The following is a 12434-nucleotide window of genomic DNA, read 5'->3' on the forward strand; positions in this document are numbered from 1 at the left end:
GAAATCTCAGATGAGGGAGTATGAAAGCATACCTTCAGCACAGTTAATCCCAGGCTGACAGCTGGGACAACACTTTCTACAGCTTCTATCTTGGAATAATCTTTCTGTGACTCATTTTCACTTCAGTATTTCAGCCTATTAAAACATTTTGCATGTTTGTAATCATCAATTGGCCTAGTAATTCTGAAATCTTTCTTATATATTGATGGAAGACTGTGATAATTCTGAAGCTGAAGTATTTATTGCTTTTACTTCCAACAGTGATTCAGTTGTTTTGGTTTGGGTTTGGGGTTTTTTTTCCTTCTCATCTTGGCTCTGTTCCCCTCTGCTGCAGGTACATTGCCAATTGCATCTTGCAATAGATTTTTATGCTTTCTTTTTAGTTTGGAACAAAGTGTCCTCCCAAATCCCCCCTTACCCGGATCTCTTTTGTTTCTTTCCTTCTGAATTAGATACTGGGTTTGCTACCTCAGGTACAGTAACATTGGCCACCCCACCCCCTACTCCCGCCCCCCTCCCTCTTTTCTGAGCAAACTGATTTACTGTTCAATTTTACAGATATGCTGGACCAAATTTCTGCAGATCCCCTCACCATCCTTCATAGCTATTTGATCATCCTCTAATTTTCAGCTCGGATATTAGTCTGCTGAGAGGCACAGGTTGCTCCTCAGCAGCCCCTTTTGAACCATCACTTCCCTGAGACCTTTTATCACCACCAGATGGAGTACTTTCCGGTTTATCATTCATTTTCACTAATTACAAATGTCTCAGTTTAAAAGCGAATGAAGTTTTTGCACAAATTAACACTCAGCTCCAGTGTAGTGAAAAGTTATAAGAGCAAATAAAATTTACACACACACGAAAAGCACTGCCTTGGCATAGCCTTGGCTCTGGGGATTACTGACATGGGAGCCTTAACATTAATCAATAAAGAAGGATAAATTATTAACATAGTCTTACAGAAACAAGAACAAAGGGAATCGTTTATTGAGAATACTCCAGAGAAGAACTGTTTTAAAAGGCATTAAAATACAAGATGAGATGGCAAAGCCAGCAGTATTACCACCGATGCCAGGAAGCTCATTGGGTTTGGTTACGGTGGCGATGGGGGCAGAATCACAGAGCAACACAAGCTTCCCTCTTGCATCACTCTCTGAGCACGTGCAGCACTTATGGGAGCACCAGATTTCTTCCCTGGTAAATCTGCTCCTACGCCTTGCTGTGCAGCACAGGCCCAGACCCTGCAAAGGCTGCTGAGCTTTTGGTACGTCGAGAACAGCTGCTGGAGCCAGGTGTGCAAGTTCCTGATCACCATGCGATTAGTCCCACCAGGCTCTTGGAGAGAGCAAACTGGAACACATGCGTACACCTGTGGAGGACCGACATTGAAGACTGTGAATCCTGTCTGCCCTGAGGAACACGGGCTGAGGATCAGGGTTTATGGATACGGAAATGCAGAAGCAGGTGCTTGGGTTAGGAGCTTGGGGATGGGCATTTGGTTCTTAGGATGGGGTTCAGGGAACACAGTACAGGAGAAGGGCACGTTAAGGCCTCAGTGATGGAAAATACCGCTACAGGGGAAAAGCTCAGGGAGCACAAGCAGAGTGCGCTCGACGGCCAGCACAAAGCACAGCTGCACGCGTGTGCCTGGTGACATCAAAAGGGACGGAAAGGCACAGCGGAACGCACCCGACACCCGAGGTGCAAGGAGAGCAAAAGGAGCGAAGAGCGGCCGCTTGGGCAGTGTGACACGTAGCCTTGCGGAAAGTAAAGAGAAAGCCCCAGCGGCGTGGCTGAGGGGGGCGGCCGGGCAGCGCACATCGCGGCGCCGTGCGGGGCAGGTTACCAGGGGGCTGAGCGGGGAGGGGAAACCATGGGGCGGAGCGGGCGGAGGTTTGCGTGCCACAAGCCAGAAGGAAAGCACAACGCTTACGTGTTTTCTAGGAAGAGAACAAGAGTTAAATAGATAACGATAACGCCAGATCGGGGACGCACCCGTCCGCGGCAGAGAGAGCCGGGGGCGGGCCGGGGAAGGGGAGGGGGGTGCGGCGGGGGCGGGAGGCTGTTGTCCCTCGCGGGGGGGGCGGCGGGGCCGGCCGCTGCTGCTGTCTCTGGGTCCTTCGCCCGGTGCGCGGGAGCGGACCCACCCGCGGGGCCGGGACACCCGCTCATGCAACGGCTGCGCAGGGGGCGGTGCGGGGCGGTGGGTCCGCACAACCCCGCACCTCCCAGCGCGTGCCTGGACACCCCGCACAGCTGTGCTCGGGCAGGTTCAGGCACAGCTGTCACCGGGTCTTCCCTGCGTGTCCCAGTTCGGAGGGACTGCGCTCTTCGCCGCCGCGCACGTGCTGGGGGGGCTTTGTTAGCAGGGGGCTCTCTTTGCTCGGGGGTGGATCTCTCGGTGTGCTCATTAGGGCAGGCCAGGCGCGGTTCAATTAATTTTCCGTTTCGCCTTATCACCCATTGGTTTCTCCGCGAGTTTACCGCGGTGCGTCGCAGCGTGACGCACGCACGGCGCCCCTCCCCGGAGCCCGGGCCGCGTGAACGCTGTGCATCGCCCCCCCCCCGCTCTCCTCTCTCTCTCTCTCTCGGATACTTGCGCATTTTGCGCACATCTCACGCTCGCCGGCCGACGAGCCGCCCACCGACCCCGTACCCGCCCGCGGCCTCGTCCCTCCCCTCCCCCCGCGGGCACCGCCCGGGCAGCGGCGCACGCGCAGTGCGGGGCGCGGCGGCTTCCTTCCGGCCGCCATCTCGCTCCGGCCCGCGTGTTGCGCCCGGTCCCGCGCGCAGCCCGCCGCTTTTGCGCCTCCCCTCGTCTCCGGCGCCGCCGCTGCCGCACCGGGAAGGTACGAAGGGGGCGGCGGGGGGCCACTGTTGCGCGGCCGAGGGCTGCGAGGCGGGGGGCGGCGGGGGGAAGGCGAGGCAAGGCGGGTACGGGCGGGGCCTGCGGGGAGCCGTGTGTCGCCTCAGCGGCGCCGCGCGGGAGCAGCCCCCTTCCCTGTGCGGGGCTGGGGCGCCCTGCTGCGGGGGGACGTGTGTGCGGGGCCGTGTGCTGAGGGGTGGCAGCCGACCCCCTCAGGCCCACCGTCCTCGCCGCCGGGCGCTCCGGACCCGTGTTCCATAAGCGCCCTGCTTGCTTCCACAGATGAAAGAAACAATCATGAACCAGGAAAAGCTCGCCAAGCTGCAGGCCCAAGTGCGCATCGGGGGCAAGGTAGGAGCTGCCTCCTCACCCTGCTCTCGGGCCTGCCGGCGTGAGGGGTCCTGAGCACCGGGGTGGGGGCAGCCCGGGGCGCTCAGCCGCCGGGGGGGCTGTGCTGCTGCAGGGGTCTCTGGACAGTGTCGTAGAAGCAGTATGTAGCGGCTGGAGGTTCGGCCTTTGCGGTTTGAGATTTTTACAATACGTTTCAGCAGACTGGCAGCCTCTGTTCTTGTGTAGGCTGTTTTAAAAGGCACGTAGGGTTTGAAGCGAGTAGATCTTACAGCAGGTGAGCTTAAGTAATAGTTTTCATCACAGGTTGTAAAGGGTCCTGTTCCAGACTCTAGTCAGAAGTCTTTGAGATGCCCATGTCTGTTTTTTTGCCTTTTGGGACAAAGTTGGAAATTCTGTACTTGCCATACTTGTGTAATTGTATACTAACATTGTGCTCAGAAGACCTTTTTATTTTGTCACAATGTCTGACTGTGTGTAGCTGTGTGATTTCGTATAATGTCGTTGTATGGTAGTAAGCGTTTTAATTAACAATGTCAGTTTTAAGGCAAGAATTTGTTAGGTTTTTTTTTATATACCGGAGGAAGTGTACACAAAGTATGTTAGAATACAAAGGATGCAACAGAACTCTTTCAGAAAGTCAGTTTCCAGGAACCTTGATTCCTGTGTTGAATATTTTTTTTTTTTTTTTTTTTTTGCTTGTAGTTGGAGGTTTAGGCAGCCTTAAGTCAGGGTTGATGCAGTGATTGACTGGCTTGGTGATTTTTTACTGGTTGAGTAGAGAACTGCTGTTTTATATTTATGATTGCACGTTACCAGTGCATTTTATTGACTGTAGAGGCTTTTAATGTTTGTCATGGAAGAGCATGCATTCAGATTACAGCTCTTAACAGTTTTCTGGTCAACATATGTCCATTAGAGACATTAAGCAGAGCTTAGAATATGCTGGTGGTGCTGTCATTCTGTTTTAAAATTGGCCTGTGAAATACTTTGGGTGCCTGAAACTGACTTTTTTACTTGTTTTATAACTAGAAATTACTACTGGCATTCTTTGTAGCATTGTTACTGTGTAAGTTAAGATTGGTGTGGAGGAGGCAGAGGGGGAAGAGCCACTCCTTGTGAGGAAAGCTTGCACATTGCCTCACCTGCAAGATTTTTATGATGCAAGGCTGCAGTTCTTACAGATAAGCTAAATATGATGTTTAGGTGGAGGGCTACTGTAGGACTTTGTGTGAAATTCGAGATTTTATATAGAGTATAGCTACAGCTAAATATCATGGCTCTTCTTCCAGACCTTTTTAGAGGAGTGGCAGAGGAGTCTGTGCTATTCCATTGATGGCCTGCTGTACCCAGGCCTCTATCATAGAGGTAGAGGGGTGTGAACAGCATGTCTTGGCATGATCAGGATAGAATTTGCGTAGTAAAGACTTGTAATCTTTAGAAGCTTAAATCTGGGGGGATGAAAGCAGCTGCTCTTCATTTAAATTAAACTCGGATTGTCTGAAGTTTGGTATCTGTTTAGTACGGGTAAAAAGGAGGTACGTGTTCCTACATAGCCTTCAGTTCAAGACACTATGTTTCTAAAACTTGAGAGGTTGTTTGTCCAGAGAGGCTTAATGTATGCCTTATGTGGCATAATTTCTGGGTAGTCACGGTCTTCCAAGTATTGGTTTCATGTGACTTCATCATTAAAGTTCCTCATTGTTTCTAACTGGATTGCCTTAAAGGTGGTAGTGTCCAGCCAGTTTTCTAACTTCTGTCAGTTAACTCAGCAAGATATTGAAGCTATTCATATGGCCAGGCAACAACACGTTTGCTTACTGCTAGCATGTGGTGGATGGGCAGCTCAGGTAGGAGGACTTAGATTAGTAGTTACAGTGTGTCAAAAAGCTTAGTTTCATGTATTCCTACACATCTTATGTCAACATTTACTGAAGTCTTAAGATTGTGCAAGGAAATACAGAATGATACCTTCCTCTCTTTTGTAGGTATAGATATCTTCTAATATGGGACAGTGATTTCCCTGGAGAAATCTAGAGCTCTGTTTGCTTTCTATACAGGGATAGTCTGGAATACGATGTAGAAGTGTTTTTTTAAACACACTTATAAAATACTTTAGGAAAATAAAATTTTCAAAATTCTTCAAAATTTCAAAAATTCTTCAAATAGGTATGCCCATCAGATGGGAGATGTCTGGAATAAAAATTGAGTCTCTTGATTTTTCTTGTTAATTATGTGTGGATAACTTTATGGCTTCTAACTTACCAAAATTTGACTACAATTTAGGATGATTTAAGGAAAAATTCATGAGCTTCAGAAATACCTAAAACTGCTGATTCTTCAGTTTTATGCCTATGATAACTGGCAAGGGTAGACTAGCAATTCTTTTTTTCTAAGGTGCTGCAGAATCTGTATAAGAATTGTGGAATAAATGTTCTCTGGTGCGTTGCCTCCAGAAACTTTTCGCTTCTCACAGGCATGTAAAGCTTGCCTTATAGCAAAGGAAAGACTGCTGCAGTGCAGTTGGAGGGGTGGGGTTGTGTGTGCTATAACACTGAAGTAGAACTTAAGTTGATTTATAAATGACTGCAGAGTAGTTGAACAGCCCTGTGGATTAGAGGTTGTGAAGAACTATGTAAGTATTAATTTGTAATGTTTTTTGGAAAGGGTACTGCCCGCAGAAAGAAGAAGGTTGTCCACAGAACAGCTACGGCAGATGACAAGAAACTTCAGTTTTCATTGAAGAAACTGGGGGTCAACAATATTTCTGGAATTGAAGAGGTAATTGCTTCAAAGGAAAAATTACATTTCTGTATAGAAGTAGAAAATGTGACTAAATCAGTTTCCTGTTAAGTAACATCCTAAACATGTCTGTAAATTATCATTAGGTCTTCTCTGAGCTTTAAGAACCTCTGTTTCCTGGTAAGTTGAAAAATCTTGCCAAACTGCTTCAAATACTGTTTCTTTGTCTTGCAGGTAAACATGTTTACCAACCAGGGATCAGTCATTCACTTCAATAACCCTAAAGTTCAGGCATCTCTGGCTGCCAACACTTTCACTATCACTGGTCATGCTGAGACAAAGCAGCTGACAGAAATGCTTCCTAGCATCTTAAACCAGCTCGGAGCTGACAGTCTGACCAGCCTGAGGAGATTGGCAGAAGCTCTTCCCAAGCAATGTAAGTTGAAACTTGAATGCGTTTCATGCTAACAGCTGACACAAGGCTTATTTGTATAGCAGCAGTGAAATTCAGTGCACTGTTGTTGTCTGCAAGCGTATAAAATGCTTATAAAGAAATGGAACTGTTAAACTTCCTTATAGTTGAAATCCAACGACGAGTATAACCAAATAAAGCAGAGGCATCTGCTAGCATATCTTGCAGCTGGTCTAGGACTAGAAAGCTGAAGCCAGACTTGATTTTGTGATATTTTAGTTCTTGGTGTGGCTACCACATTTTGACATACCCCATTTGTTAAAGCTAGATAGATGGGTTACTGTGGAAGAGGCAGGTTTTAAAAGAAGACAAACTTCAAGTATGTCTTTTTCAACACTTTGAATGGGGACATAAGTAATGGGGAAAGTGACTTAGACATCTTGCAGCTGCTTTGCTGCCTCAAGGTGTGGTGAAGGTGTTTCTTGCATGGGCTTTTTGATAGCTAGGAGGAATGACATGGTATTTGTAAGTGTCGTGGTTTAACCCTAGCTGGTAACCAAGTACCACGCAGCCGGTTTCTCTCTCCCCCCTCACCCAGAGGGATGGGGAGGAAAATAGGAAAGGAATGTAGAACTCGAGGATTGAGATAAGAACAATTTAATAGGTAAAGCAAAAGCCACCCACCCAAGCAAAGCAAAACAAGGAATTCACTTCCCATGGGCAGGCAGGTGCTCAGCCATCCCCAGGAAAGCCGGGCTCCATCACACATAACGGTTACTTGGGAAGACAAACACCATAACGCCAAGTGTGTATCCCCCTTCCTTCTTCTTCCCCCAGCTTATATACTCAGCATGGTGTCATCTGGTATGGAATAGCTCCTGGGCTAGTACAGGTCGCCTGTCCTGGCTGTGTCCCCTCCCAGTTCCCCGTGCCCCTCCAGCCCTCTGGCTGGCAGGGCCCAAGGAACCAGAAAGTCCTTGATTTAGTATAAACATCACCCAGCAACAACTGAAAACATCAGTGTGCTGTCAATATTGTTCTCTCACCAAATCCAAAACACAGCGCTGCACCAGCTACTAAGAAGAAAATTAACTCTATGCCACCTGAAACCAGGGCAGTAAGTATGTATGTTACAATTTCTGTATGTGTAGAACAGTGTAGAGAATGTCATGAACATTAAGCTAGATACACTGACTTCCTGTTCCATTCTTAAATTAGTAAAAGAATGTGAACTTCTGTTTTTCCTAAGAGTGTGGGATAAGTAGATGAGGGACTAAGTATATGGTGTTTGGAAAAAATGCTGCCGCTACAGTGTGAGAATTGAAAAACAGGCTTGTTGACATTGGGAACATGCCTTGTGTTCTGTATATACAGTCTTCCTACTTTTCTGAAATACCTTAAACACATTCCTTCCAAGGTCTGGAGCATGTAAATACGGAGAAAATGGGAGAAGCTTACTGTGAACAGCTTCTGGTAGCTCTGAACTTGACGTTTATAATTTTTTCTTCCTGTGCTTTGCTGCCAACAAGATAGCCTCTGTTTTCCGTCCTAAAGTTGATGATAGTTCTCTCTTAACAACTTTCCACTGGAAAAAAAAAAAATCCTACTAGAAGTAGTCTTCAGGAGGTGGGGCAGACTGCTTCTTTTCCTGTGCAGCTGAGGTCCTTCCGTTGTGGCTTCCTTGGGTAGGATTGAAAGAAAACCTTGAAGGATTTAAAAGGATCCCCAAAGATCTGTCTTCTCATAACAAGGCTGGTGTGTACTGAGTAAGCTGAATTGTGCAGTTTTAATATTAGGGAAGCTTGTTTAAAGTCCTTGCTTTGTATGACCTAGCAAGTGACTATTCCTTTCCACTTTGGGTGGATGCCAGAGTGGTTGCACAAAACTTCCAATTCAGCATTGTCTGCTAGATTTGGAAGCCTGACTTTGAAGAGTGAAGTGTCTGAGATGACTGCAGGTGCTGAAGTAAACTTGGTGTGGTCTTGGTGATGAGAGAGAATGCAGACATTTTAGGAAGAAGTAACATGATTTGCTTTTAAAATGTATTTGACGCTAAGATGCACGTAAGCTGGAGTAGCTTTCTGCTGCTAAAAAACAAAAGGAAGGGTTAGTGGTGACCTTGTCCCAGGCCCTTCCAGACCAAACTCTGTGCAGTTACCTGTTTACATTCTCTAGAAATCAGGATACAGATCTAGTATGAACCCACCTCTTCCCTCATGCTTTTGTTGAAAACTGGGAAGGATTAATTAGGATAAAACTGAGATGATAAGAGAGTATGACACAGCTTACCCTTGCTAGTACTGCTGAGAATAGCAGTAGAAGTAGTGGCACAGGCACCCAGGGACCTGAGATACCTATTCTTAGCGTTACACTGCTGCAGTTCAACAGATGCTCGTTGTTCTGCTACAGGGGATATGGTTAAGTCTGACTAGCTCTGGCAAATGTAATGGGAATAGTTAAGAAATTACTCAGTCAGCAGAGCTGTGGACCAGAACACAGGGTTACCTCAGCCACCTTAGTGTAAAATTGTGTATCCAGTTCCATGTTCCTCTGACTTTGCCAGGGAACAGTAATAACCTTTAAGTACCTCTAGTCATGTGTGTCTGCTGCAGCTTCCCAGTTAGACCTGGATTTTCTTTGAAGGCCTAGGATCCTAACATTAGATCCTTTCTTTTCCTGAAAATCTGATAATGTAAACCTTGAGAAACACAGAGTAGTCAGCAAACCAAGCTGCTTTTAAGAGACATTTGTAAAATCCGTCCCTGCGTTTGCAGCTGAAAACTTACCACACAAGGCACCTGGTATATCTAGATGCAAGATGGTGACTAGTTAAGCTGGTATATAATGCATCTTCTCATTTCCCCACTGGGCTGTTTGAGCATTATCAGTAACAAATGAAATCTGAACTTCCCAGGTTAGTTGAAGATTTTTATTTAGTAGGGGAACTGGATAAAGCATTGCAGTGTAGCTCAGAATCTTTGGTAATGTTTTCAAAAAACACGAAGTGTGTGTGCCTATGGTGAGCTTGACTGATGCTTTTGAACTACTTGCTCTTGCAGCTGTGGATGGCAAAGCACCACTTGCTACTGGTGAAGATGATGATGATGAAGTTCCAGGTAAGAACAAGCATGCAACAGAAGAAAAGGAAGTGAATTTTACTGAGAGTTAACATGTATAGCATGAGATTGGGCCGTGGGTGGTAAGAGTATTGACGAGTCACTTGCTGTCACAGAATTTCCGTGGGCAAACTAGAGACTTACTGGTTTGAGCTAGCTATGGCTAAGATGATAATTTAATATGCAACAAAAAGAGTGGGAAGAAGCTACCTTCTTGGTATCACTTTGTCCAGGTGTGGGTATACTGAAGTTAAGTGCTCTTAGAATTGTGCTTTATAATGAATCATCCAAAAATAAAATGATTGAGCCAGAAGAATGAACTGTGAAGCGCTTAAAAGTTATTTTGTCTATATTTTTATTCAGCTGAACATTTTTAATGCTGTAAGCACTTCATATGAAGTCAAACTTTGGGGGGAAGAAGGAAAACCAAACCCAAAATGTTTGGCAAAGCAGAAGTGAGTCTTTAATTTCAACATTCTTCTTTTTCTAGATCTTGTTGAAAACTTCGATGAAGCTTCAAAGAATGAGACAAACTGAACTGAACTAAGTGTCACTTTCTGAATAAAGTTAAAACTTGAAAAAGCTACGTGGAGCTGCTATTTTATATTGTGACTGCTTTCATTTTATTACGTCCTGATGAGAAATCAAGATCTGTGATATTTGGAAACCCTTTGAACCTGCAGCTCCTTAGTTACTGCTTGTACACAATACTATTTTTGTGGCCTGATAGAATAAACATATGCTTTGAAATAAATCAGATTGCTAACAAATCTCTGCCTAGACACATTTTTTGAGTAACTTGTACACAAGCAAAATCCTATCTTTAATGAACTTTGGTATGCAATAAAAATATAAAAGAAACTTGTGTGGCTTCTTGTCAGAAAAGCAGGAAAAAAATAGCCATAAATATTAAACAACTGTAAAAGGTTTTGCTTTTCTGCAGACTGTCTTGCTGAATTGGAAAACTAACTTCTAAAAATTTTTTTCTGTGCATAATGGAGCATTTTGGACTTAATTGGTGAATTCCCGGTGTTCATAGGTCAGAGCTAAGTGACTCTTAAGTCACTTTGTATGTACAGAATTTAAGAATTTCTGTTTTAGAAACAATTGTTTGTGGATTAATATTACATAACATTTGCAAGTTGGGAGAGAACTTTGCTTGGTCTTGAACAGCAGCAAGCTGTTGGCATCTTGGGGGAATTTGATATTAATGTTAATTTTTTACCTTCAGGGGGTGTTTTAATAGCAATTTCCAGGGTATAACTGTCTAATGAGTCAAATTGTACTTTCCCAGTATTTTAATTTTACTTACCTAGAATGTCTGTTGTGTGAGGGCATGAAGTATGAGAAGGGGAAAAAGCCTTAACAGAATTGATAATAGCTCTTTAGTTAAGATTGTATTCAGCATCTCCAGATCTGTTAACTAATTATATTTGGATATTTCAGGAATATGTTGTTTCTATTGCTTTTTTGTGTTCCAGAGAAAAAGTGAATTTGCTTTTTGGGCACAAAGAAGAATTCTTAAATTCAGTCTGACCCTTTGCATAGCTGGAGCTTCCAGGAGTGAGGGTTAAACTTTGTGGGGGGGCGGGGGGTGGTGTCTTTTGTGATAATGATCACATCACTTCCATAACAAAAGCTAAGCTGGGATAGAAGAGTGCTCAACTACCAGCCTTCTAAGGTCCTCTCTGGGGTAGAAGTTGCAATTCATCATGGCTTGATAACAAAGTTCTTGTGCCTGGGAAAAGGTGAGGCTGTGCCTGACTTGCCAAGCACGTTTGTCTTGGTGTTCTTTGCTGTTGGGAAACAGCGGAAGAACTCGTTCAAGCTGTGTAGCTCCCGTGGTTTGAGGTAAGACAGCAGTCTGATGTGAACATGACATGACTGAAATCATGTACAAGAACTTGTAGTAACAGTTTCAGTTTGTCTTAGTTTGCAAGTACTTTATCAGTAAATTGCACTTTCAGCACTGAATTAAAGTGCATTCATTGAGTTGTGACAGTAAGGTGGAAAAACTACACTGTGCAAATTTGAGTTTTGAAATGAGGGTGACTAAGTGAATTGCCCTGTAAAAGGTAAAAACAAATTCTACAGAGTTGTTTACCACCCTTCCTGTGACCTGTCGAGTCAATAAATGTGTGCTGGTATATTTTGAGAAATCTTAATGTGATGGCTGTTGTGTGGTTCAAATATGTAAGTCCTCAGAAATACTTCCTTTAAACCATTGTGTAGCCCTTACATATGAAATGTTTCATACTGGTTTCTGTCTCATTAAGCGACTTAGTGTCTTGCTTGGATGATCTAAACAGTGTTAGCCTTTTCCCCACTAACAGACATACGTGTGCTTCAAAAATAAGATCCTTTCTAAAACTGCCTTTGAAATGCAAAATAAAGCTAATCCAGTGATAAGGTGCCATGTGATGTGTTTGGAAGTCTAAGTGCTAGGTGTGCTTGCACACACCCAGTCAGGAAATACTGACGTACCTCTGTGTCTCCAAACTAACAGAGGATCAAGATACAATCAAAATGTGCTGTTCATTATAGCAGAGTCTAAATGGAAGTAGTTGTCCTGTTTAAAGTTTATAGTACTCTTCATGTTTTAACGCTTAAATGTTCAGTCCTGAACTCAACGCTGTGATTACTCTCTCTTGGTAAGAAGTAGTTATGATCTTCCTGGTTGCATTGATGTTTCTCATTAGGTTGAACTTCTATGTAACCATACTGTGATTATGCCATTACAGATTCACATCTGTAGTCTTGCTCAAGAAAAATGGTGTCATATCTCCATTCCAAATACCTTGGACAATAGAGAAATTAAAAGAGATGCCTGCATTTCTGTTGAAACAAAGGTTTGTTTGAGCTTTTTATTTTTGAAAGGCTAAGGGAATGTTCTGGTTCTTTCACATTGAGCTTTGTCACAGCTTGACTCCAATGCAGTAGTGGATATTAG

The 12434-nt window shown here is 44.5% G+C and overlaps 1 protein-coding gene across 1 annotated transcript; it reads left to right on the top strand.

The window, feature by feature from the left end:
- The first annotated feature begins 2688 nt into the window (after positions 1–2688).
- On the top strand, positions 2689–10254 carry BTF3 (basic transcription factor 3). Its single transcript, XM_055791282.1, has 6 exons — positions 2689–2849; positions 3149–3217; positions 5882–5995; positions 6191–6392; positions 9428–9484; positions 9975–10254. Exons 2-6 carry the CDS (start codon positions 3149–3151, stop codon positions 10019–10021), a joined length of 489 nt encoding a protein of 162 aa, XP_055647257.1. The 5' UTR covers positions 2689–2849; the 3' UTR covers positions 10022–10254.
- Positions 10255–12434: the final 2180 nt, after the last annotated feature.

The sequence above is a fragment of the Falco peregrinus genome, chromosome Z, assembly GCF_023634155.1.
Source record: "Falco peregrinus isolate bFalPer1 chromosome Z, bFalPer1.pri, whole genome shotgun sequence".
NCBI classification, from domain to species: Eukaryota; Metazoa; Chordata; class Aves; order Falconiformes; family Falconidae; genus Falco; species Falco peregrinus.

Coding starts and splice junctions, on each gene's coding strand:
- BTF3 (XM_055791282.1), top strand. CDS start 3,149: ATGAAAGAAACAATCATGAACCAGGAAAAGCTCGCCAAGCTGCAGGCC. Junction 5,996..6,190: donor ATATTTCTGGAATTGAAGAG/GTAATTGCTTCA, acceptor TTTGTCTTGCAG/GTAAACATGTTTACCAACCA. Junction 6,393..9,427: donor AGAAGCTCTTCCCAAGCAAT/GTAAGTTGAAAC, acceptor TTGCTCTTGCAG/CTGTGGATGGCAAAGCACCA.